At 53.1% G+C, this 22,710-nt stretch overlaps 1 protein-coding gene across 4 annotated transcripts in view; it reads left to right on the top strand.

Annotated features, from left to right (window-relative positions):
- CRTAC1 (cartilage acidic protein 1) overlaps positions 1–22,710 on the top strand; it is a 156,115-nt gene that overhangs the window by 103,044 nt on the left and 30,361 nt on the right. For all 4 annotated transcript variants that reach the window (XM_081268152.1, XM_081268151.1, XM_081268150.1 and 1 more), the window contains exons 6-11: positions 7,045–7,179; positions 10,082–10,227; positions 12,764–12,900; positions 16,405–16,487; positions 17,352–17,452; positions 17,878–18,046. In XM_081268152.1, the coding sequence (XP_081124278.1) occupies positions 7,045–7,179; positions 10,082–10,227; positions 12,764–12,900; positions 16,405–16,487; positions 17,352–17,452; positions 17,878–18,046 (771 nt within the window). The remainder of the gene's footprint in view (positions 1–7,044; positions 7,180–10,081; positions 10,228–12,763; positions 12,901–16,404; positions 16,488–17,351; positions 17,453–17,877; positions 18,047–22,710) is intronic.

Below are 22,710 nucleotides of genomic sequence, written 5' to 3'. Positions count from 1 at the left end.
ACCAGAGGAGGGGGAAGGCAGAAACCCACACTGCCTCTGCAACCCAGTGACCTTGGGTCTGTCCCTCAGCCTCCCTGAGCACCTTGAATGAGCCAGATTAGCAGACAGCTCAGAGGACGGGTCCACTGCCACATGCTGATCGCGCCCACCACGCCCTCCAGTCCAGGCAGCAGTGGGCAGATATGAACCCTCCCAGTGACAGCGCACTCGCTCTCACAAGGTGGGTGCTAGAAAATGAAAGAGGGTGAACATGGGGCACGCCTGGTACACTGCCTGGCACACGGGCAGTACCGGCTGCAAGTAACAAATACCCACACGCTTCTATCCTGGAGCCCTGACAGAGTGACACCAGGGCCCTCTGCTGGGCGTCTCCTGGCCACAAGGGACGCTGCACTAAGCACAGGGGACACCAAAGGGAAGAAAGGCCACCCTACCTTGGAGGCATTCTGTGTGTGTTCCCTGCCTGACCCCCAGCCCCGGGCACTGCAGTGGTGTCTCCGTGCCCCCCAGCTTTCCTCCCTCCTTCCCACTAGACCCGGTCCCCTCAGGCCTCACTCCCTCCCTGGGAGCCCTGCATTTTGGCCTCACTCTTTGAGGGAGCATCTGCCCAGGCTGCAAGGTGGTGATTAAAGAAGGCTTAAAAGAAATTTGGAAAGAAAATGAAGGTGGATTTATGATGTCGGGTGGGGAGTTTTGCCGTTGGCTGGGAGCAGCGTGGAACAAGCGGAGGGCAGATCTGATTTATAGGAAGTCATTATTGGAGGAGACGGAGAGGCCTGAAGCCCAGCTGAGGCCTTCTGGCACATCCCCATCAACAGCACCACCGGGGGCCGCAGGGTGGGGGGCCAAGGAGCCTCCCAGTTTCCCAGGCCTTCCAACAGGAGCACAACGGGTCTGACAGCCAGGACCAGGTGGGGCTGGAGTAGCCGGTTCCTCAGCAGGGGCCAGGACCCACGGGGAGTGCCAGCAGGGGCCAGCCTGCCAGGGGTCCCCAGAGTCCAGGATACACGGGGACCATTTCCCTGGGGGATCAGATGCATTTGAAGACTGTCAGAAAGGGATGCCATTTTTGCTTTTAAAACAAACGTAGATATGTTGTAGAATAGAAATGTTATTTTTGTATGCATTTTTCTCAGCTAACACAAGAAATTTTAAAGAAATGTCAAGCCCATGGCGGGTCACTGCGGGCTACACCCCCAACATGCCAGTACAAGTTGCTCCCTGTTGGGAGAGACTTTAGCAAAAATGTTTGAGAAGCAGCCTGGGGAGAGGGCATGTGGATTGGACGGTGACCCCACTGCCCAGTGGCTGTGATTGCTCCTCCTGTTTCCCACCTAGAAAGTGGTACTGGGGGTCGGGAGTTGGGAAGATGATGGTCAAAAAAGGACATGTTTTACTTAAGAGGAATGGGTTCCAGGGGGACACTGTACAATATGGTGGCTACCGTTAATAATGCATTGTAGTCTTGCAAACTGCCAAGAGGATAGATTTTAAGTGTTCTCACCACACAAAAAAAAAAATGATAAGTTTGAGGTGATGCATATGTTTGTCAATCAGCTGGATTGAGCCATTTCACAACGTACACATTCTTTAAAACATGACATACATGAGAAGTCTACAAATGTTTATTTCTCGGTTAAAAAGAAAGTGGTTGTGATGAAACATACCTTGGGGTGTCAAGAGACCGATGTGGGGTGCACATGCATGAGGCACATAGGGCAGAGCCATGGGCACTAGAGGGACTCTTCCTGCCACTCCTGTGCCCGCTGCTCACCTCAAACCGCTTCTTCCAGTCCCCTCGCTGCTGGGGAGTAAAGAGGGACTCCTCTCTCTTGCACTGTCAAGTGGCCAAGGTTTGGAAACCTACCACCCTGGGGACAATGGTGGAGTCTGTCCTGGTGCATCCTGAGGAGCCAGGGCAGGAAGGGGCGGGCCGGAGCACCTTTGTCTAGCACCTTCCACGCCCACGCACTGCAGAGCCAGGTTCTGCCCAGCATCTGAAGCCCACTGAGAGCAACACAGCACCCACACTGGCTCACTCTGTTTCCAAATCTCCCAGAAAATTTAGGATGGGAAACCGTGTTGCCATTCTGATCTGCACCTCATACCCCCTTCTGTAACCCACCTGCCTCCCGTCTGTCCTAGCCCTACTCTTTTACATTTTGTGTGTTCTTAGCAGCTGGTAGACTTTGGCAACCCTGTTTCCATCAAGATTCCAGCAGACCAATGTCATGGGCCCAAGTCTCGAGGCTCACGGGCCTCCCATCACAGCCTCCACAGGGGCAGAGGTTCCTCCACCCACACAGGGCAGGGGACTGAGGCCCGGGAGCAACCACTTCCCACGTTCCTGAAGCCAGAGAGGCAGAGGCCAGGCAAGAATCTTGAGGCCTTTCCCCAGCACCAGGAATCCCTGTGCTGGTATGTGCTCCAGCCCCGCGGCCTTTTCCTTCCTTGCCCCGACCCCAGGCTCCCAGAGCCAGTCCAGACACAGCCTAGGAGATGAATTGCCCTCACCCAAACCTCATTCAAGTCTGCATTGCCAAAGCACCAGGGTTCAGAGCTCTAGGGGTGCAGTTTGTGAGGACAACCAAGGCTGCTCTGTGGGGCTCAGGCAGGATGAGCAGATCAACAGAGGGAGGGCTGCAACATGGCAGGAGGAGGTGGGAGCCATGAGGGCCACTTCCTCCTGCCCAGCCTGGTGGCAGAGCGGGCAGAATTCCTAGGGAGTCCTAGGCAGGGAGGAACATTCAAAGCCCAACAGCATAACAAGGAGGGCTTTGAAGCTTGAAAGTGCTGGGGGAAAATAAAGTGATATTATTCACTCAGCAGGTGGTAAATGGTCCCAGCTAATGACTATGTGGCACCTGACATTTTTGAAGGTAACTTCTAAACACCATCTCACTTAATATTTATGGGAGCCCTGAGAAGGAGCTGTTATTATTAATAGTCTTATGTCACAGGCAAGAAAACAGAAGCCCAGAAAGGTTAAGTGATGTGCCCAAGATCACACAGCTCAGACTTGGACTTCCTGATCCCCAGTCCTGTGGTCCGGCCCGCCACCAGCACAGCCTCTGAAGTCCCACCCACTCTTTATCCCTGAGAGAAAGTGTTGGCTTCAAACATAAAAAGAAGACATTGATATAAAGTGGAGTCAACTCCTCGTTAGAACATCATTGTTGAGTTAAATGACGGTGACATCTCTTAACTGCCCCCCTGGAGACCCAGGCAGTATGTGAACCTCAGAAAGAAGACGAAAAGATGGGCGTCGAGGAGGAAGAAGGGGGAGAGAGATCCTGGTGAAGACACTTGCTGACACCTTTGTCTTCAACCTGGCGGGAGGAGTGCAGGCTGCATCCACAGTAGGTGGATTTCATTGGTCTGAAGGGGACTTACATGTCCCTTTGGGAGTAGAGTTTTCTCTATGACATCAGCAAGGGATACAGACACACCAGGCTGCCCCTGCCTCGGAGTCCAGTTTGGACCCCGTCCAAAGGCTGCTGGAGCTGATGCCCAGGAGGCTGGCTCCCCGACTGTCTGTCGACTCACCTGCTCCCCAACTGTGCCGCCAACTTGCCAAGAAGGAGTTGTGGGTAACATCTCTGTTATGGTCCGGTTGCCATGGCGATAAATTGGCGCTAATTAGTAGTGTGGTTACCATGGCAATTTCCTAGTAATTACAGGTTACAAATGGAGCAAGGCTTCAACCCAACCCAATTAGTTAATTAGAAAGATTTAGAAATTTGTCCAAAAGGGAAATAACCTGCTTTGTAGAAAATGAAGGGAATGTGTCACCGCCTGGGAGCAGAGTCAGAGAGGAAACTGGAGGATGCCGGAGCTTCCGGGGAAGAAGGATGGAGTTGCATGGCGGCAAGTCCTGAGTCCCACTTGGGATTGCCGGGGGACCTGACTAGGCCAAGGATTTCTCACGGAAGCTGGCTCCTGGGCTGAGCCTGGCAGGACCAGGGCGGGCACGGCTGCCAACAGCTACTTAGCAGCTCCTTTTTAATGGGCAGAGGCAGGGCCCAGGTTGAGGCTTGGAAAGAGCTCGGGAGGCTGCCCTTCCCCCCCCCATCCTGCGGTGTCTTGGCAGATGCACTCCAGGAACAGGGGGAATTTAGTGTCCCCATCGTCACCTGGGCCATCTGGAGAGCTAATCAGACTTCAGGGGAGGGGTCCAGAGGCAAGGCCCCGAGGAGTAGCGAGTGGTACCACCAGGAGAGCAGTGAGAGAGACAGCTCCCTTCACCCTACTCTTCCTCCTGGCCCCCAGCTCCGACAGTCAGGCTTCATCTGCGCAGATGAGAAAGGCCCTGTGATCTCCTCCAGGACATCTCGGTATGGAAGGAGCCTAGGAACCCAGAGAGCCCCCTTCTCAAATTAGCACAGTCACTTTGGGAAACCCCTGACTGGAGGGATGGGGGGAGGGCAGGGCCTGACCCACGGTCACACAGCTCTCATTAACTTTTTTTAAAAATTTATGTTCTGGAGTGCTTATCACCATTCTATTACTAGTGGTCAGTAGAATGTCGTCTCATGGTCAGTATAACGTTATACTAGAGAGCTTTACGATTCAAACTTGAGTGCGCACATGCACCATTCAGGGGTCTTGTTAGGATGTAGGTCCTGATTCCAGTAGGGCCTGAGATCCTCCTGCGTTTCTAACAGGCTCTCCATGCCTGGCCTGCAGGCCTGACTCTGAGCGGCAAGGCTGTAGAGTCTACAAGCTCTTTCATATACCTCAACCCATCTTTTTTCATTGACATTTAAAAATGTGTATATTTATCATGCACAACATCATGTTTTGAAATTTGTAGATCTTGCAGAATAGCTGACTTGAGCCACTTAGCAAGTGTTATTTCACATACTTAGCACTTATTTGTGGTGAGGTCACTCAAAGTCCACCCTCTTAGCAAGTTCAAGTGTCTGGCACATTGTTACTAACTACAGTCACCATGTTGTACAAAAGCTCTCACAAATTTATTCCTCCTGTTTAACTGTAGCTTTGCGCCCTTTGACCAACATCACTTCTTTCCCCAGCTGCCCGCTTCTCCCAGCCCCTGGAGATGACACCATTCTACTCTCTACTTGCATCCATTCTAAGTTTTTAAGATTCCACATTTGAGCCATCCCTTACGGCATTTGTCCTTCTGTGCCTGGCTTAGATCACTCAGCATGGTGTCCTCCAAGTTCATCCATGTTGCCACAAAGGACAGGATTTTCTTTTTCCGTAAGGCTGAGTAATGTTCCATTGTATAGACAAGCCTCATCTTCCTCACCTCTTCATCTGTTGATGGACACTTGGGTTGATTCTTTATCTTGGCTATTGTGAATAGTGCCAAACTGAACATGGCGGTGCAGACGTGTCTTCAACACACTAATTTCATTTCCTTTGGATGTATACCCAGGATCACTGCATCATATGGCAGTTCTATTTTTAAGTTTTTGAGGACCCTCCGTACTGTTTTCTGTAGTGACTGTACCATTTACATTCCCATTAAGAGTACACAAGTATACAAGAGTTCCTTTTTCTTTTTTCAAAATATTTTTTAGCTACACATGGACACAATATCTTTGTTTATTCATTTTTATGTGGTGCTGAGGATCGAACCCAGTGCCTCACATGTGAGAGGCAAGCGCTCTGCTGCCTAGCCACAACCCCAGCCCCAAGAGTTCCTTTTTCTCTGAGTCCTCAAGGACGCTTGTAATCTTTCATCTTTGTGATAATCCTAATCTCACCTCACTTGATCCTCTCAAAAACCATAAAGAAGAAAAGACAGGTCAGATTATCCCCATTCTACAAATGAGGAAAATGAGGTTCAAGGATACTTTAAATTGCCCAAGGTGAGTAGAATCAATATCCTGTCCTGTTTGAACTGTTTTCTGCATGGTGGTCCCAGTCTTGGGGGCCAGGGGAAGTTTGCCCAGTACAGCCATGATCTCCTGGGAGGAGGCGGGGCTTGGCAAGCTGAGGCTTTATTTGAAACCTGCTAATGAGAGGTGGTTTTTTTCAGGATGCATTAAGGTTGGACTTCTTGTCATGGGTGACTCAAATTTAATCTTGGAGATTTCAAATCCTAATGTAGAGCTGGCTTGATTTCTTTCTCTTTAAATGCAACAAATTCTTTGCTGCATTTTTCCTCTCAGACTACAGAAGCAATTCTTCTTAAGACCAACCAAACAGTACTACGACAAAGAAAAAGCCACCAACCATCTCTCCTTCCCTCCCCAATCCTACCCCATCAAGGCAGACAGCTTAATGAGCGTGGCCTCCCCAACTTTTCTCCAAACTCCAGCAGGCTGTCTCATACACATATATTCAACACGCATCTTCCCATTGTTTTAATAAGGGTAAGATCACAAATGCCGTCACTTGGCAGGTTGCTCTTTCTATTAACAATACATCGCGGGCACTCCTCCAAGTCAATACATATGGATCTACACAGCCTTTCTAGGAGCTACAGAATGAGCCACCATATGGAAGCACCATATATTCAGCCAGTTCGCTATCGATGAACATGATTGCTCACTACATCAAACAAAGCAAAATAAGCATCCTTGTGTCTATAGCTGGCGCCCACAGCTGCTACGAGCACCTATTTCTGTAGGTTCTTAAAGCAGGACCTGCCTGTATGCAACACGGAGTGGGAGTGGGGGGCTCTCAGGGGACCTGTGACTTGGCAAAGATGGCACGGATGGGCTGGTTTTAAGGTGACTGTGGTGCTGCAGCCCTCTTGGAAGGGGAGGGAATGGCTCTAGCCTGTGTGTGGGGCCCGACCTCTGTGGGCCTTGGTGTGTGGAATCATTCCTTCCATACAAAGTGACCCACTGGACTCCTCCCTGGCCATCCTCAGTGCCAACAGAATCATGGAACTGTGAGCCCAGGTGTGGCTCAGGGAAGGATCCTGAAGGTCGGGCTCCTATCCCGCAAGGCTCTTCTGAGGCCCCTCCACTGCACTTCCTCACAGGCCCCAGAGGCAGCCCCATCGTCCAGCCGGGCCTGGGGCTTTGCTTCTGCTGCTCACTGTGGGTCCATGTCCTCTCCTAGGGGGCCGGGGTGTCAGCGTGGGCCCCATCCTCAGCAGCAGCGCCTCAGACATCTTCTGTGACAATGAGAACGGGCCCAACTTCCTCTTCCACAACCAGGGCAACGGCACCTTCGTGGACGCTGCGGCCAGTGCCGGTGAGTGGATGCCCTGGGCCCCTGACCTCCCTGGGCCCCAGGGACTCGAGGCTGCCCTGCCCCCAGCAGCACAGTCCCCACGGGCCTCAGGAAGACCAGAGTAGGTCGTCATCAGCACCACACAGAGAGCCTCCAATCCCACATCTCCATGGCTCAGGCCACGGGGGCACTTGCTGCTGGAGAGGAGGAGTCTGGCACTCCTGACCATTGTCACTCTCTGGCAGCTGGCTGGCCATGAGCCTCTGAGTCTGGCTTGTGTCTCCCAGCATCAGTTTCTCCTCCAAGCCACCTTTTCCTGTCTTGGCCCACTCCCCCACTTAGCTTAAACATTCAGTTCGACCCAATAACCATTTCTAGAACATTTGCTAAGTACCAGGGCATGCTGCCTGAATAGGCTAAGTCCACTCCACACATGGAAATGGCACTAACCGGTATATAACAAGAAGCAGGATGAAATCCACACAACATGGTGCCCGTGGCTCCCAGCTCTGCTGCCCTTTTCCACCCGGTTGACCTCAGGGCTTTGCATCTGCCATTCCCTCTGCCAGACTGCTCTCTCCATTCTTTGTCTGCAAAACTTCCTTTAACATTCAACTCGAATGTCACTTCTGTGAAGCATTTCCTGACTCCCTCTGTGCCACCTGGCAGACACTGGCTCTTCCTCCTCCTCTCATCCAGGTTTTTATATTGCCATCACAGTCGGTCTGTGAGTTCTGCAAGGACTGAGACACTGTTCTGCTAAATGACAGAATGGACACTGTAGGAAGTGCCCTTCAACACTCTCCCCCTACCCATTTCTTCCCCACCTTGCTAATGGATGGAAGGTTTGATTTCATCTTTTTGGAGGTACAGGGAAGAGACCAGTAGGGATCTAGACCCACAAATCAAGGGTCCATCCACTCTAGGTAGTGCCCCAGAGCATCCAGTCCCTAGCCTAGGCTGACCCATGATCCATTCCCTATGAATTAAGTGTATCTATCCCTTCGGCTTCCTGCTTGGGGGTCTCAAGAATGGCCACCCTCCTCCAGCCCGTAGCTGGCAGGCCCCTGTCCTCACCTTGCATGTTCTCTTTCCCTGGTGCCCCCCATCTTCACCCCTCCTGGTGCCGTCCTGTGGCAGCAAATGTTCTCACTGCTGAGGACCCAAGGTGCAGGGGGCTGGTGGAGAGGCCTAGAGGATCTGATAAGGTGTCAGGTGATGGAAGCAGAGGGGCGCAGAGGGGCGCGGAGGAGGAGCCGGCAGGAGAGAGGCAAGGTGCGAGGCCGTAATTGAAAGTCAGAATGATTGCAGGGGCTTAACAAGACACGTCAAGAGGGCATTCATCACCCCAACAGATGCCGCTGAGAAATGCAGCCTGGCACCGATTAGTCCCATGAAAGGGAACCAGCTCCTTGTCAAGGTGCCTCATAGATAGGAGAGAAATGGGCCGACACAGAAGGCCACCGACACTCAGGCCGGGGAGTTTTGCCGAGAATTAATGGGGTATTAATCCTAGGGATTGAGGCTGCCCCCAGATTTTGCAAACCCTCTTCCTCAAGCGTGGGCCTCGCTGGCTCTTCCCCCAGCACTGACCCCCCATCTTCTGCTCCCCAGGAGCACTCCCGCCTCAAGGCTCCCAGGGTCCCCCCTTCTCCTGGCTCCCACCCTCAGGATCTCCCTGCTGGCTGCTGTGCCCCACACTCTCTGACCGCCACCCCTGTAATATTGTCCTTCTGCCCGTCATCCCCAAGGGCCCGCTGACTCCAGCTGTTTGTCCACTGAGAGTCAACTACTCAGGCTCTCTACCTGGCCTCTGGGGCGAGTCCCCTCCCCAGCAGCAGCAGGCCAAGTCATCGCTCTGGGCAGAGCCTCCCTCCCTCCTCCCCCACGGTCATCGCATCAGGGGATGGTGTTCACTGGTGACATTGGACACCAGCTTCCCTTCCAGCTCCCGTAAGGCACGCTGTGCGTTTCTTTGTCGTGGCTGCAGCATCTCCTCTGCTGTCACCAACATCCCGGTTTGCCGGCTGTCAAATTATTTATGTCTCTTCATTCATTCAGCAAGTGCTTAGTGAAAAGCCAGGCTGCCGCAGGCACCGAGGTAGAGAATGTGTGCAAACAGGTGAGCCAGGAGGACCGACCTGACCTGATGGAGCGTCAGGTGTGGTGGCAAATCTGGACCCTAGACAAGTAAAACACAAAAGGAACACAACTGCACTGTGGTCAGCACCAGGAAGGAAAGAAGAGGCTGTGAGGGCTGGCAGGTGGCTGGGAGGGGCTGTTTTAGATGGGGTGGTCAGGGAAAGCTTCCCTGAGGAGGTGACCTTGTGGCTGAGAGCAGAAAAATAAGCAGCGAGGTACCCAGAGCCTGGGGAGGCACTCGAGGGGGAGAAAACAGCTTGAGCAAAGGCCCCAAAGCTAGAAGGAGCTTGGTTGATTTGAGGCATGGAGGGAACACCGTGACCAGAGCTTGGGAAGGCGGAGAATGATACCTGAGAAAGACCAGCGAAGGTGGGCCGGCACCATCAGGCAGGGCCGGAAGATCCCCAGGCGGGAATTCACACTGACCCCAGAGCACTGGGGAGTCCTTGAGAGATTTAAGAAAAGGAGTGATGTGATCTGCTTAACATTCCCCTGTGGCCAGGCGGGAGTGGCAGGGAAAGACGGGCCCACCCAGAATGCCCACCACGCTCCTTCCCCACACCCATGCTGTCCCAAACTGATCAGGCACAGGTAGCATGCTTGCCAGGCAAACACAGCCTGAAGACATCTTGCAAGCAGATGTCAGGGTCACCTCCTTCCCCATGGAGAACTTGTGAGAAGCAGCAATGTGTCCCTATGTCCCTGGGAGGGCAGGGACAGGAGGAGAGTGTGGAGAGTACAAGGGACGCCACCCTGAGGATCCTGCCTCTGTCCTCCCCAGGTGTGGATGACCCTCACCAGCACGGGCGAGGTGTCGCCCTGGCTGACTTCAACCGTGATGGCAAAGTGGACATTGTGTATGGCAATTGGAATGGCCCCCACCGCCTCTATCTGCAGACGAGCTCTCACGGGAAGGTCCGCTTTCGGGTAAGGAAGGGCTTCTGCCTCTACTGCTTCCCCTACAGGACATTGCAGAGTAGCCCCAGCATGGCATGTCGTCGGAGCTGCGGGGCTGCCCTGGGCCTCTAGCCCCTGGGGACGAGGTCCCAGAAGGTAACATGTAGGGGATGATGGGCTGCAGTCTGAGCTTGGTGGAGACTGGAGCCCAGAGCAGAGTGGACCATGGAGGCACAGCAGCCTCCAGGGGAACCGGGAGTCACCGCGGGGGGGGGGGGTGAGGGGCTCATTCTGTGGATGGAGGCCACTGGGGCTTCTGGAAGATTGAGGTTCAGACCCAGGACAGAGTGGCAGGGAGAGGGGGAAGTTGAGGCCACGGGTTCCCAAGACTGCCTCAAGGACAGAGAGATGGTGGGCAGGGGACAGCAAGCCCCTCCCTGCAACAGGCCCTGGGCTGCCATGAACTGTGATGCCAAGAACTCTTCCAAGGGGCTGTTTGGTGGTAGTGACAGAGGTGCCACCAGCAGGGTGAGGCTTTCTGCAGAAAGATCACAGAGGGCCCGGGATCATGGAAGCTAACCTCAGGGAGCCAGGATTGTTCTGGAGCTACTTAGGCCTTCCCAGAAACTCTCAGGAGAATGAGAACGTTCCAGTGTTTTTCTGAGGCTTTCTGGTCCCAGGAAAGGCTGTGTGACCGTGGAGAGGCCCCCACCTCAAGCCCTTGCCCTGGTCCCCTTCCTGCTGAGGCTAGAGCCCCAAGCTGTCGGGTGGGAGGAGGTCCGCCCTGGACTCTGAGCCTTTGTTCCTGAGATGCTGGAGATTTCCACCTTTATCCAGCTCTCGTTCTAACCCAGCTTCTCAACAGAGAGGGGTTTGCCCTCCCCACCCCCCACCAGGACATTGGACCTTATCTAGGGACATTTTTGACTGTCCCAACTTGGGGCGGGGTAGCACTAGCATCTCATGGTTAGAGCCAGCCATGCTGCCGAACCTCCCGACATGCAGGACCCCGGCACGACACAGAATAATCCGGCCCCAAATGCCCACGCGCTGAGGTTGAGGAACATGTTAACCTTCTGAGGCTCCGCAGAGCTCCCAGGAGCAATAATGAGGATAATAATAATGAGTGCCCCATTTATCAAGTGCCTCCCGTGTGCCAGGAACTGTGCTAAGAGCTTTACATACATTATCTCAGAAGCCCAGGCGTCCAGCGGGCAGCCCCAAGAGGACTATGAAGGTTTCCATTTTTATAGGATCGATAGAACAATAAAGAGTTAGAGATCCTGAGGTCTCCTTGTTCCCCAGCAATTTGGGGCCTGCTCAGCCAGCACACCCGGACCAGCTGGCAGGCTCCCCATCAACCTCATTACTGTGTGCTGGGGGCAGCCTCCCTCCCTGGCCTCCTGGAACAGGAAGCTCACCCGCTGATCCAGCCTGCTCCGGCCTGTGTCTGACGGAGCAGGCCTGCAGGAGGACAAGAGCCAGGCCTAGGGGCAGAGGGGCCTCGAAGAGACCCCGGCCCTCTCCATGAGCACCCAGGGATTTGGATAAGCCCCCAAAGTGATGAAGGGGCAACCCCACCCACATGGGGAAACTCTGCTCAGAAACATAAGGTCATCTTCTATTTCAGAGGCAAAGCCCCCACCAAGACCCTTTGCCAGACTCACAAGACTCTGCCAGCACTTGGGGGTTCTAACTGAGCTATCCTGAGTCTGGGGTCTCCCTATGAGGTCCGTGTCACTAAACTGCAACTTCCTCAAAGCAGATGTCTCAAAACAAAAGAATCCTTAAGGCCTCCCCTGCAGCAGAGCATGGGCTGGCCCAGGGCTGTCAGTGGACAGTCACCAAGTGGCCTCCCTAGAAAGGCAAAAGAAGCAGAGAAAGTCACAGCTAAAGGCCACCTTTTGCTTCCATGGAACAGGTGGCCAGGCCGAGGCAGCCCAGGTTGCCAGCAATGTGTCTGTGCCCACTCTGTCTCAAGCATTTGACATGCAGTCCTCATAGCCCAGGCGGCTCTTGGTATCCCCATGTTGCTGATGAAGAAAGTAATGTCCAAAGGGTTAAGTGACTTGCCTGAGGTCACACAGCTAGTCGGAGACGGAGCCTGCATGGGCCAGGCGGTTTCCAGTGCCTTCCCAGCTCCCTGCTTGTGCGGAGGAGAGCGGATGCCTAGCAAGAAGACAGCACCTGGAATCAGAAGCCCTGACTTAGGGCTCCACTCACAGCTACAACTCTGGGAAATTCCCCTCCCTCTCTGGGATTCAGTCACCTCACCTATAAAATGGGGACGCTAATGGCTGTGCTGCTCAAGGTACCGATGGCTAAGTGTGATCCAGACGGGGAACAGCTAAGTGCTCACTGGGGTGGGTTCCGGCTGTTTTTCTTCCCTCCTTGTCCCCTACCAGCAGTCTGGGTTTATGTGGTCCTGAGCCACACCCCAAGTCCCTTGGCCAGAAGGTGAGGAGGCATTGGGATTCTGGTCTCCGTGTCCACGCACTGTAGAGGGGAGTGGGCCTCGTACCCATTCCCACTGTCCCCTCCGCTGACCCCACCCCTCTCTCTTCAGGACATCGCCTCCCCCAAGTTCTCCATGCCCTCCCCTGTTCGCACTGTCATCGCTGCCGACTTTGACAATGACCAGGAGCTGGAGATCTTCTTCAACAACATCGCCTACCGCAGCTCTTCAGCCAACCGCCTCTTCCGGTATGGACCCCAGCCTCACAGCTGGAGGGTGGAGGGAAGGGTTGGGAACCAGAGGGAGGTTCCCAGGCTCAGGGAGTCAGAGCCCAGGGGGAGAAGGACCCTGGTGACAAACAGAAAGGATGGGAGGACGGGGACTGAGCAAGAGGCTTCGTGTGTAGAGGGAAAACCCTGAACAAGACTCAGGCGTCCGCTATTGTCAGGAATTGGGTAGAGAGGACATGGACCAGGGTGTGCCCCGGGTCAAGCAGAGACAGGTTGACTTAACAGAGACTTCAGAGAGCCCATAACAGGACCGTGAGTGTTTCAACTTTCCAAAAGATGGGTGGAGTGTTCCGACTAGATCTGACCATAGGATGCATCTTTCAGATAAACTTCTCATGGGATTGGTGCCCTGGGAACATTTTTTAGGAAACACCGGAGGAGAAAAATTAACAGTAGGGAAGGAACAGGTAGCTTCAGAAACAGAAAGAAGCAGCCAGCCCCTGAACATCCTGTCCAGGGAGAAAGAGTTTAATTTCTGAGGTGACACTTCTTGCAGGGAGGAAGGTGTGATGTGGACAACATTGGCTTCAGAATCATCCAGGGGGCCCTGGGACCCCTTTAGGGTACAGAATCCCAGGGCCAGGACCTGTACTTCTACAAGGGCAGCAGGCACCAGGTGACTGATCACACTAAAGTTTGGGAACCACTGCTGGAGACAAATCTTAGGCCTTGTGGCCCGAGGCATCCCTGTGCCAGCCCTAAAACACGCTGATGAAGCTCAGGACCAGAGAGAAGGATGGGCCAAAGGTTTTGGAGCCAGGAAATGGGTCAGATCATTGCTTGGCCCAGCAGATCCCTATCCCATTCTCAGAAGGACCCAACTATTAATAAAAGGCATGAGCTGTGACTAAGCATGTTTTAAAATATAATTATTAACCAATCATCAATCCTGACTATATGTAATCACCCCCCAAGGCACCAGATTTACTAATTAGGTGCCTTGCAAAAAGCTTATTCACAACTTCCAGATTAATTGCAGAAGATCAATTGCTCGTTAACAGAGACACTACTTTCCTTCTCTGGCTAAAAAAGTGTCACTTGCCAGGGCCCCTAAGCACCCAGGAGGCCAGTGCTCCAGTCTCTGTGGCCTAGGAACCCAGTATCTCCCTGCCTGCTCGCCCTTGCTGCCTGCTTTAAACCTCCCAGCCTCCCCTGCGGCGGAGCATGGGCTGGCCCAGGGATGTCAGTGGACAGTCACCAAGTGGTCCCCCTGTGAGGTAGTGTGTTTGCTTTCATGCAGAGGCAGCAGAAGCCCCCTCCCTAGATCCATGGCTGGGCCCCAAGTCCCAGTGGCAGATGGCTGGGTCCTGAGCACATAGCTCAGGGACTACAGCTGGGACTGCTGCTCAGCTGGCAGCACAGGAAGTTTAACCCCGCCTATCCCACCCTGTGCCGGCTCTTCACCTGTCACTGAGCATAATATCTTGGGCTTCTTGAGCCCAGTGCTGTCCTGTAGCCTGGCCAAGCACTGGGGAACGAGAGCGTCATGTGCTCAAGTCTGAAAGTCCTTTAATGATACCTAGGGCGATGTGTCACCCAAAGCAGACCCAAACCCAAGAGAAGGGGACTATGAATAATCACCCCAAGCCAATAAAGGCAATAGACATGAACAGGGACTCTTTTAGGCCACCTGGGGTGGGGTGTGGTCCCCCCACTTATGCATGCCTCAGATCTGTTCTCAACTCCCCCCACACCCTCATCTCTTGGGGATCCCTGCACCCTCTCCAGCCCCCTCCTGTCTGGCCTCAGCAGCACAGCAAGCTGTTGAAATGCAAATCTGAGCACACCCCTCTCTCCACTTCTTTCAGATAAGGTCCCCAGCCCTTCATTCTCCACTGCTCCCTTTACACTAAGCACCAGACACCCTGGGCTCTTCTGGGCATGCACACTGCCCACACCAGCAAAGGCCCGTTCCCCCTTCTTCACCTGAGTGGCACATACTCACCTACTCACCACCATTCTGGTCTCAGCTGGGCTGCCCTTCCTCTGGGAAGCCTTCCAAGACTGTCCTGGTTGGAGTAGCTGGCCCCGCTCTGCACTCCCCTTGCCAGCCCCTGTTGACATAGGCCAAGCCCCATTCTCCCCAGTGGGCACTGTACCCCCGAGCCCCATTCAGAGCCCAGCACACGGACGTTGGTACAACATTCGTTCACTGAATACATAAATGCCTGGGTTTCTCCTTAGGAATCTTTAACATCAGTGTCACCTGAACCAAGAGGTGCCTCTGCCAAGCCATGGCAGAGCTGCAGCACACAAATGATGACAGGGGCTGTGGGTGTCAACAGGCTGAAGTGTCACCCCTCAGCAGGTGCACACACACCCAGGGACACTTACACACAAGTCCACTGGGTTACTCCGATGTACACGCAGAGGAGCTTGGCATAGGTGCCCATGTGGACAGAGGACACCTCATGGGATCTGCACAACCCTGCAGGCACCCTGCAGGTCTGCCAGCTCTCTCTCTGCCATCCGGCCACCATAGGCTTCAGACAGGGGGCCCTGGCCCCCTCCTGAAAGTACCGGCCACATCACAGCCTTCTGTTGGCTCTCTGCTTTGGCAGACAGCGTGTTAGAGAGAGGAATGCAGACTCTTCCTGCCCCTGCCGTCCCCCATTGCTCTACACAGCGAGGGCAGAGTACCCACGGCTGCGAGAATATAATGAGTGAGGAAAGTCAGAGAGGGAGGCTCACTGACACCAGCAGCAGTCAGCTTAATATGGCAACAGGGAAGGACTTTGACAGCAGACTTCCCAGAGGTAAATATGTATGACCAAGATTTGCAGTTCAAAACAGACAGAACCCCCGCAACCCAGAGGGACCCCTTTCCTCCCGTTGGCCCCTGGAATTTACTCTCACAACCCACAGACACCTGCTTGGAGCTTTCTAAGAGCCAGGCACTGTGTTAGATGCTGCAGGAGAAGCAGAGATGAATAATGCAAGGTTCCAGCCTGCAGCACGCTCACAGAACAACTGGGGAGCTAACATGCTCACACGGAGCATTAACACAGGCAGGAAGCACCAAAGGCCAGGAGAAGGGGCTGGCTTCCTTAGGAGGATGGAGGAGGGGGCATCTGCATGAAGCTTGGGCCCTGGTAGCATCCAGAACTAGGAAGCCCAGGGCCACTTGGAAGAGCATGAAGGTCAGTTGAAGGTAGTTGTACCCCCTGCCCTTCTCCATCCGTCAACTGCCCTTCCCCATCCGTCAACTGCCCTTCCCCAGGCTGTCTATAATTCATCCATTAGAGAAGGAAAAATCAATATTTGCCAACATAAATTAAAACCCAAGAAGGGAACGGCCACGGTGTAAGCAGGGTTTGTGATCAGAGAGTGGCTGCATGAGCATCCCATGGCAGTCCATGCACATGGGGCCTGGGGCTGCTCAGGGGACAGGACAGAGCTAGTGGGTCTCTGGATCCCAGGCCTCTGGGGCCTCACCATAACCAGCCTGTCTCTCTCCTTCAGTGTCATCCGCAGAGAGCACGGAGACCCCCTCATTGAGGAGCTCAATCCTGGTGACGCCCTGGAGCCTGAGGGCCGGGGCACAGGTGAGGGCACCAAGGGCTCTGGCCTGTACCCCGCATCCTGGCTCTGCCTATGCTCTGGGTGAGGGCAGGTGGAACCAGGCAACCAATCTCACCGTAGGGCTCCTCCCCTCCCTGCTGCTTTGAGGGCTGAGACCCAGGGGCTGGGGTGAGAGCAGAGAGGGAGGAGCCCTGGGGACTGCCAGGCAGGAGGCAGAGCGGGACAGTCCCTCTTCCAGTCCCAGGACAGCAGGCAGCGGGGTGGGATTCTCTGGGTGTGTGGGCATCAGCTGTCCAGCCAAGCCTTGCAGGGTGAGAATGGGAAGGAGTAAGATGGGTCCCTTTTGCTCTGAGGAAGGGGATTCTGTGTGTGACCCCTCTTGGCACTCAACTTGGTGTCAAAGAGCACTAGACCAGGTGACCCAACACCTGGGTCTGCTGTTGCCTCACTCTGTGGTTTTGGTAAAGCTGCTTTGGTTTCTGGGTCTTGTTTTCCACATCTACAAAATGGATATCATCTTATCTGCCCTGCCTCGCCTTTCTGTGTTATAACAAGAACTGAAACACTGATAAATTAACCCCCAAAATGTGCAAATGTTAAGGTATATTATCCAAACCAGAACAGAAGGACCAGTGTGTGAGTGACATGCACCCACCTGCTCCATGCCACATCCAAGGGAGGGGAGGGAGGTCCTGTGCTGTGAATCCTATTCTGAGCTGGCCATTAGGCAGGGTAGAGAGGAGCCTGGAGCCCTGTCCTCCTGTCCAGAGCTGCACCCTTTCTCTGCCTCCCACCCTCAGAGCTGTGGTTGCTGTACCTGGCCGGGTGCCTCTATCCCCCAGGGGTCTGCTGGCCTAAGCCAGAGGTAAAATCTGCATTGCTTGCAGGGGGCGTGGTGACCGACTTCGATGGAGATGGCATGCTGGACCTCATCTTGTCCCACGGAGAATCCATGGCTCAGCCACTGTCCGTCTTCCGAGGGAATCAGGTGTGCATGTATCTCATGACCTATAGATCCCAGCCCCGCCTGCTCCCCTGGACCCAGCATGGATGAGGGCAGGGTGGCCCAGGAGGCTTGCTGGCCACCCATGTGCTGGGAAATGGAAATCCCAGTCCCTGGAGAAGCAAATACATTCCTGGCTGCCCAGTGGACCTCAGGAAGGGTCGCCTCCAGGGAGAAGCCCTCAGCCTCTCACCTGCTGCTCTCACTTTTCTGCCCAAACTGTTTTTCCTGAGTCTCTTGTTTTCCCTCCTCTTGCAGGACCTTTCTTTCCTCTCCACCCGTCTGTTTTGCCTTGTTCTTCCTCTTCCTCTGCCCTGCACCACCCCTGTGCCTCTCATCCTCCCAATCAACCGTGGCCTTCCTGCTGTCCCTCGTGCTCTGACGCCAGGTCTGCCCTTCCATCCCTGCAGGGCTTCAGCAACAACTGGCTGCGAGTGGTGCCACGGACCCGGTTTGGGGCCTTCGCCAGGGGCGCCAAGGTGGTGCTCTACACCAAGAAGAGTGGCGCCCACCTGAGGATCATCGATGGGGGCTCGGGCTACCTGTGTGAGATGGAGCCCGTGGCACACTTTGGCCTGGGTGAGTCTGGGCCCAATAGGGAACAGGGAGCGAGTCCTGGAGTCGTGCAGCATGCCACCCAACTCAGGGACTCACAGCCAAGCATTTTCAGGGTGCCATTTCACTGTGACAGCATGGTGGACATCAGCCACCAGAGGCAAACCCTGCTCTGCCGTGAGCCTGGGCTCAGGGAGAAGGGGTAGGGAAGGCTGCCCAGGATTCCATGTCCCTTGCTTTCAGGAGTCCCCACTCCAGGACCTCTGGAATCAGTTCAGAGTGTTTATCTTCCATTTGTCCAAGGTCATAGCCTTGATCTTCATGTGCTGGTCTGCATCAGACTTGCCCAGAGCAGTTTCTCCCTTGGCCTCTTGGGAGCTGGTTTAGTCTTTAAGGTGCCACACCAAGACCTGGTGTCTTTCCTCCAATAGAGCCTGGGCGCCCTGTGTTCTCAGCGGGAGCCAGGTGACCTGATGGGGTAAAAGCTGGCTCTCAGCCAAGGAGGGGGAATGAAAAAATCTGATCTTTTTATATGTATAAAACCACACACAGACACACACACACACACACACACACACACACACAGCATGCCTGCGGCATTACTAGATGATGCTATCATCTATTTGACCGGCGAAAGTGCAAAATAGTAACAATACCAAATGCTGGTGAGGATGTGGAGAGCTCTGAGAGATGAGAGAAACTGGCTCTCTCCCACATGGCTATGCAACTGTAACTCGTACCACTTCTGAAATAGTTTGGCAGATTCTTTAAAAAAGAAAAAAAAAACTAAACATACAACTATTGTACATGAGCCTGCTGTTACAGGTGCTCCTTGACAACAGGAGGTTCTGCCCCAATGCCAACACATCATGAGTTGAAAAGATTACAAATGGAGAATGCATGGAACACACCTGGCCACCGAGCCTACCGAACATCTGGGCTCAGCAGCACAGGGCACTGAGAGCACCAGGTGTTCCCCTCGTGATCATGTGGCTGACCAGCAGCCCCAGCTCACTGCTGCTACCTGGCATCAGAAGAGAGCCTCATGCTGCATATACTAGCCAGGAGAAAAATCCAAATCCAAAATTCAAAGTACGGTTTCTGCTTAGTGCCTATCACACCATCATAAAGTAAGAAAATCATTAGTTCAACCATCGTAACTTGGGGACCATCTATATATCCCCAGACATTTATCTCAGCAGAATGAAAACTTAAATCCACACAAGTCTTTACACTGTTGTTCATAGTAGCTTTATGTTTAATAACCAAAAAAAAAAAAACCAGAGAACATAGATGTCCTTCAGTAGATTAATGGTTCAACAACCTGTGGTACATCCACATCCTGGAATATTACTCAGCAGGGAAGAAATAAAGCATTGATACAAAGCCTAGGGTAGACCTCCAGGGCACCATGGTGAGTGAGAAGAGCTCATCTCCCAAGACAGCATGTGTTCCTTCACAGAACCCTCCTGAAATGACAAAACCAGAGAGCTGGAAAACAGATTGATGTTCCAGGGTGAGAGATGGCAAAGGGGAAGAGTATAATAACCAAGGGACCACTCTGCAGTGAGGGGGCCGTTCTGTTATCTTGACCGTGGTGATGCTGTCAGTCCACACGTGTGTTAAATGACATAGAACTATACACACATGAGGCCCCATGCCAGGCTCTTGGGTTCCATATGGTCCTGTTGTTACGGAAGCTGTAACCATTTGGCAGCTGGGTGACAGGCACAGAGGACCACTCTGTACTTCTTGGTAACTTGCTGTGAATCTCCAATTATTTCAAAATAAACCTTTTTTTACAAGAAATGCATGGAGGGATTAGAAATAAAAGTGTACAAATTCTTCAGGGCTGCAGGGCTTATGATAATGGAAATCAAGGTGGAGAGCATGGGGGCAGGGCGGGAGTAGCTGCTAAAACACAGGAATTAAGAAAGCAGTTGAGTCAAAAGACTCCCAGGTTCAAACCAGACACCTACCTTTCTGTGTGTTAGCACCTCATGAAGTGATATGATTTTAACATAAAAAGATCAGGCAAGATGATCTGATATAAATGATCTGAAATAAATGTATATCAGTGCTGACGTTATACATGTGCTGTATGTGCATAGAAAAAACTGAAAGGAGCAGGGTTGTCCTCTGAGGGGCTAGGTCCCCGCAGTAACTCCCACCCTGCAGGCAGGGCTGTGCCCCTGGTTCTCATTGCCTCACTTAGTCCTTGTGACTATCCTGAGATGGGCATTATGTCCCCGTTTGACAAACAACAAAACAGAGGATCTGAACAATTAAGAAACAGGCCCCAGGTCACGTGTTACTTACATGGCAGACCTGGGATTCAAACCCGGCCTGCTTGGAGACATAATTTTTATTTTCTTCCTTGTTTTGGTGTATATGTGTTCCAGTTTTTATAGGGAACACATAATATTTATGTAGTCTGAAAAAGAAACAATAAATATTTAGGGGCCCCAGGACCTGGTTATATGAGCATGTTCTTGGGCTACGGCACCCTGGGTGGGTCAGGGCATCCATCACCTCTAAGGCACGGTGTGCTATGCTGGCCTTAAAGGTACAAGGCAACTTTTAAATACATACTCCTCTTGCAAAATAGTATTAGTCAACATTTATGGAGCACTTAGTATGTGCCGGGCACTGGGCCAAGTGCTTTGCATAAACTGTTTATTCAAATCTCACCACAACGTGATGAATTAGGCATCGTAACCTGCATTTTACAGGACAGGATACTGAGGCTGAGGTTTGGTGACTTGCTCTAAATTGTGCCTGGGAAGGTAAGGAGGGCTGGTCTTGACCTCCTTGGACACGGTCTGAATTGCTGACCACAGTGACCCCCACCCCAACTCTCTGGGTGTGGCCAGCCAAGATCCTGCTCTGCTTCTTTCTTTCTGTACATCTGCATCCCCTCAGTGACTCAGGGAGGGGGGGGGGCATTCAAGCACCAAGGTGAGCATAATAGTTTCAGAAATGGGATGTTCATCCAGGTAATTTGCCTTGAAATCAACTCCCACCCCATTGGACAGATAAGGAAATTGAGGCTCACATAGCAAATCAATGGTGAGGCCAGGATTAGAACTAAGGTTGCTGTCCCCAGGTCCCATGGTTGCCTTTGCTGTTTTAGGATGTATGTCACGGGCCTCCCTGGGTCCCTTCTCTAGCCAGAATCTGTCTTTCCACCCCTAAGAGAACAGATCTGCTTCCTCAATTGCAGCCTCAACAGGTCATTTGGTGGGATCTAGGGTACTGGGAGCCAACTGTCTCCTATACTCAGGGTGATGTCCACTGCACCCTCCTGATGCCAGTCCTCACTCTTTTTTATGAGGCTGGTGGTTGGTCTGCAGGGACAGGGCAGGGACAGTGTGCAGAGGAACTGTGGAATGTGGCCAGGGGCTCTGCTCTCTGACAGTGGGTCCACTGAGAAGACAGGGGCCTACAAGACACACTGAGGACTCTGTACAACTGAATAGGCCCTGGGGGGACCCCTGGAGGACAGAGCCACAGCAAGGTCCCTGAGTGTTCTTGGGCCACATGTTGCAGGCCAGGCTCTGGCAGGGAGCTGGGAAGTGCAGGTGAGGGTCCCCGGGATTTGTTCTTGGTTTGAACTCTGGTTCAAACTGCTCTAAAGGGTCCTCCAGCAGGTCCTGTCTTCTGCAGGGTTTGCTTCCCAGAGAGGCACTTGAAGGAAGATTGTTCTCAAAGACAAGCCCCTGCAGGTCAACTGAGATCAGCAAGGGCTCCCGAGGCAGCCCAGCAGGCAGCAGGGCCAGCAGCCTGGGACTCAACGGCAGAAGGCAGGCTCTATCCCTGCAGCTCCAAGGCTTCCTGCAGCCCCGGGGGAATCTCCTTTATGGATACCCCCTGATTGATGGGGAAGCCAGCAATGGAGCGGGAAGAGAGGGAGCTGGTGGGGAAGGCCAGATATTGAGGAAAGATGGAAACAGAAATGAGACATGGGGAAAAGGAGAAAGGCAGAGACTGGGGGAAGAGGTAAGAATATTACCTGCCCCCCAGGTGCATGGGCCAGTGGAAGGAGCAGGTGGACCCAGGGACGCAGGCACGTGGTCTCTGGGGCCAATCTGGAGAGGGCAGGATGGACAGAGGGGTGTCTGCAGAGCCAGGAAGATCGAAGCCATCATCAAATCCGTGCACAACAGATTTGGATGCACCATCATACTGGTCCAGGGGTCTTGAGAGAACCAGGGACAAGAGAAACTAATTCTTTTTTTCTTTTATTTATTTATTTTTTTTAAATTTATTTATTTATTTGTTTATTTATTTATTTATTTTTGTGGTGCTGGGGATTGAACCCAGGGCCTTGTGCATGTGAAGCAAGCACTCTACCAACTGAGCTATATCCCCAGCCCAAGAGAAACTAATTCTGTGCCAGGCTGCATTCTCAGGGAAGTGGGGTGGAATTAGGTCTAGAAGTATGGCAGGAATCTAGAAGGCATGAGCAGGGACTGAGAAGAGCATTCTAGGGACCAGGCTGACTGGACAAAGGCCCAGAGGTGGGAGTGGTCAGTTCAAGAAATGGAAGCCTGGAAAAGGAGACCTGACCAAACTGTCAGTGGTCTCTGGGGCCAATCTGGAGAGGGCAGGATGGACAGAGGGGTGTCTGCAGAGCCAGGAAGATCGAAGCCATCATTGCTGTGAAGGGACAGTGCTGTCAAGGGACC

This window comes from Spermophilus citellus (genome assembly GCF_964194105.1).
Source record: "Spermophilus citellus genome assembly, chromosome: 15".
Lineage (NCBI taxonomy): Eukaryota > Metazoa > Chordata > Mammalia > Rodentia > Sciuridae > Spermophilus > Spermophilus citellus.
Note: the sequence above shows the minus strand (reverse complement) of the source record. Positions and strands in the feature narration are given on the sequence as shown.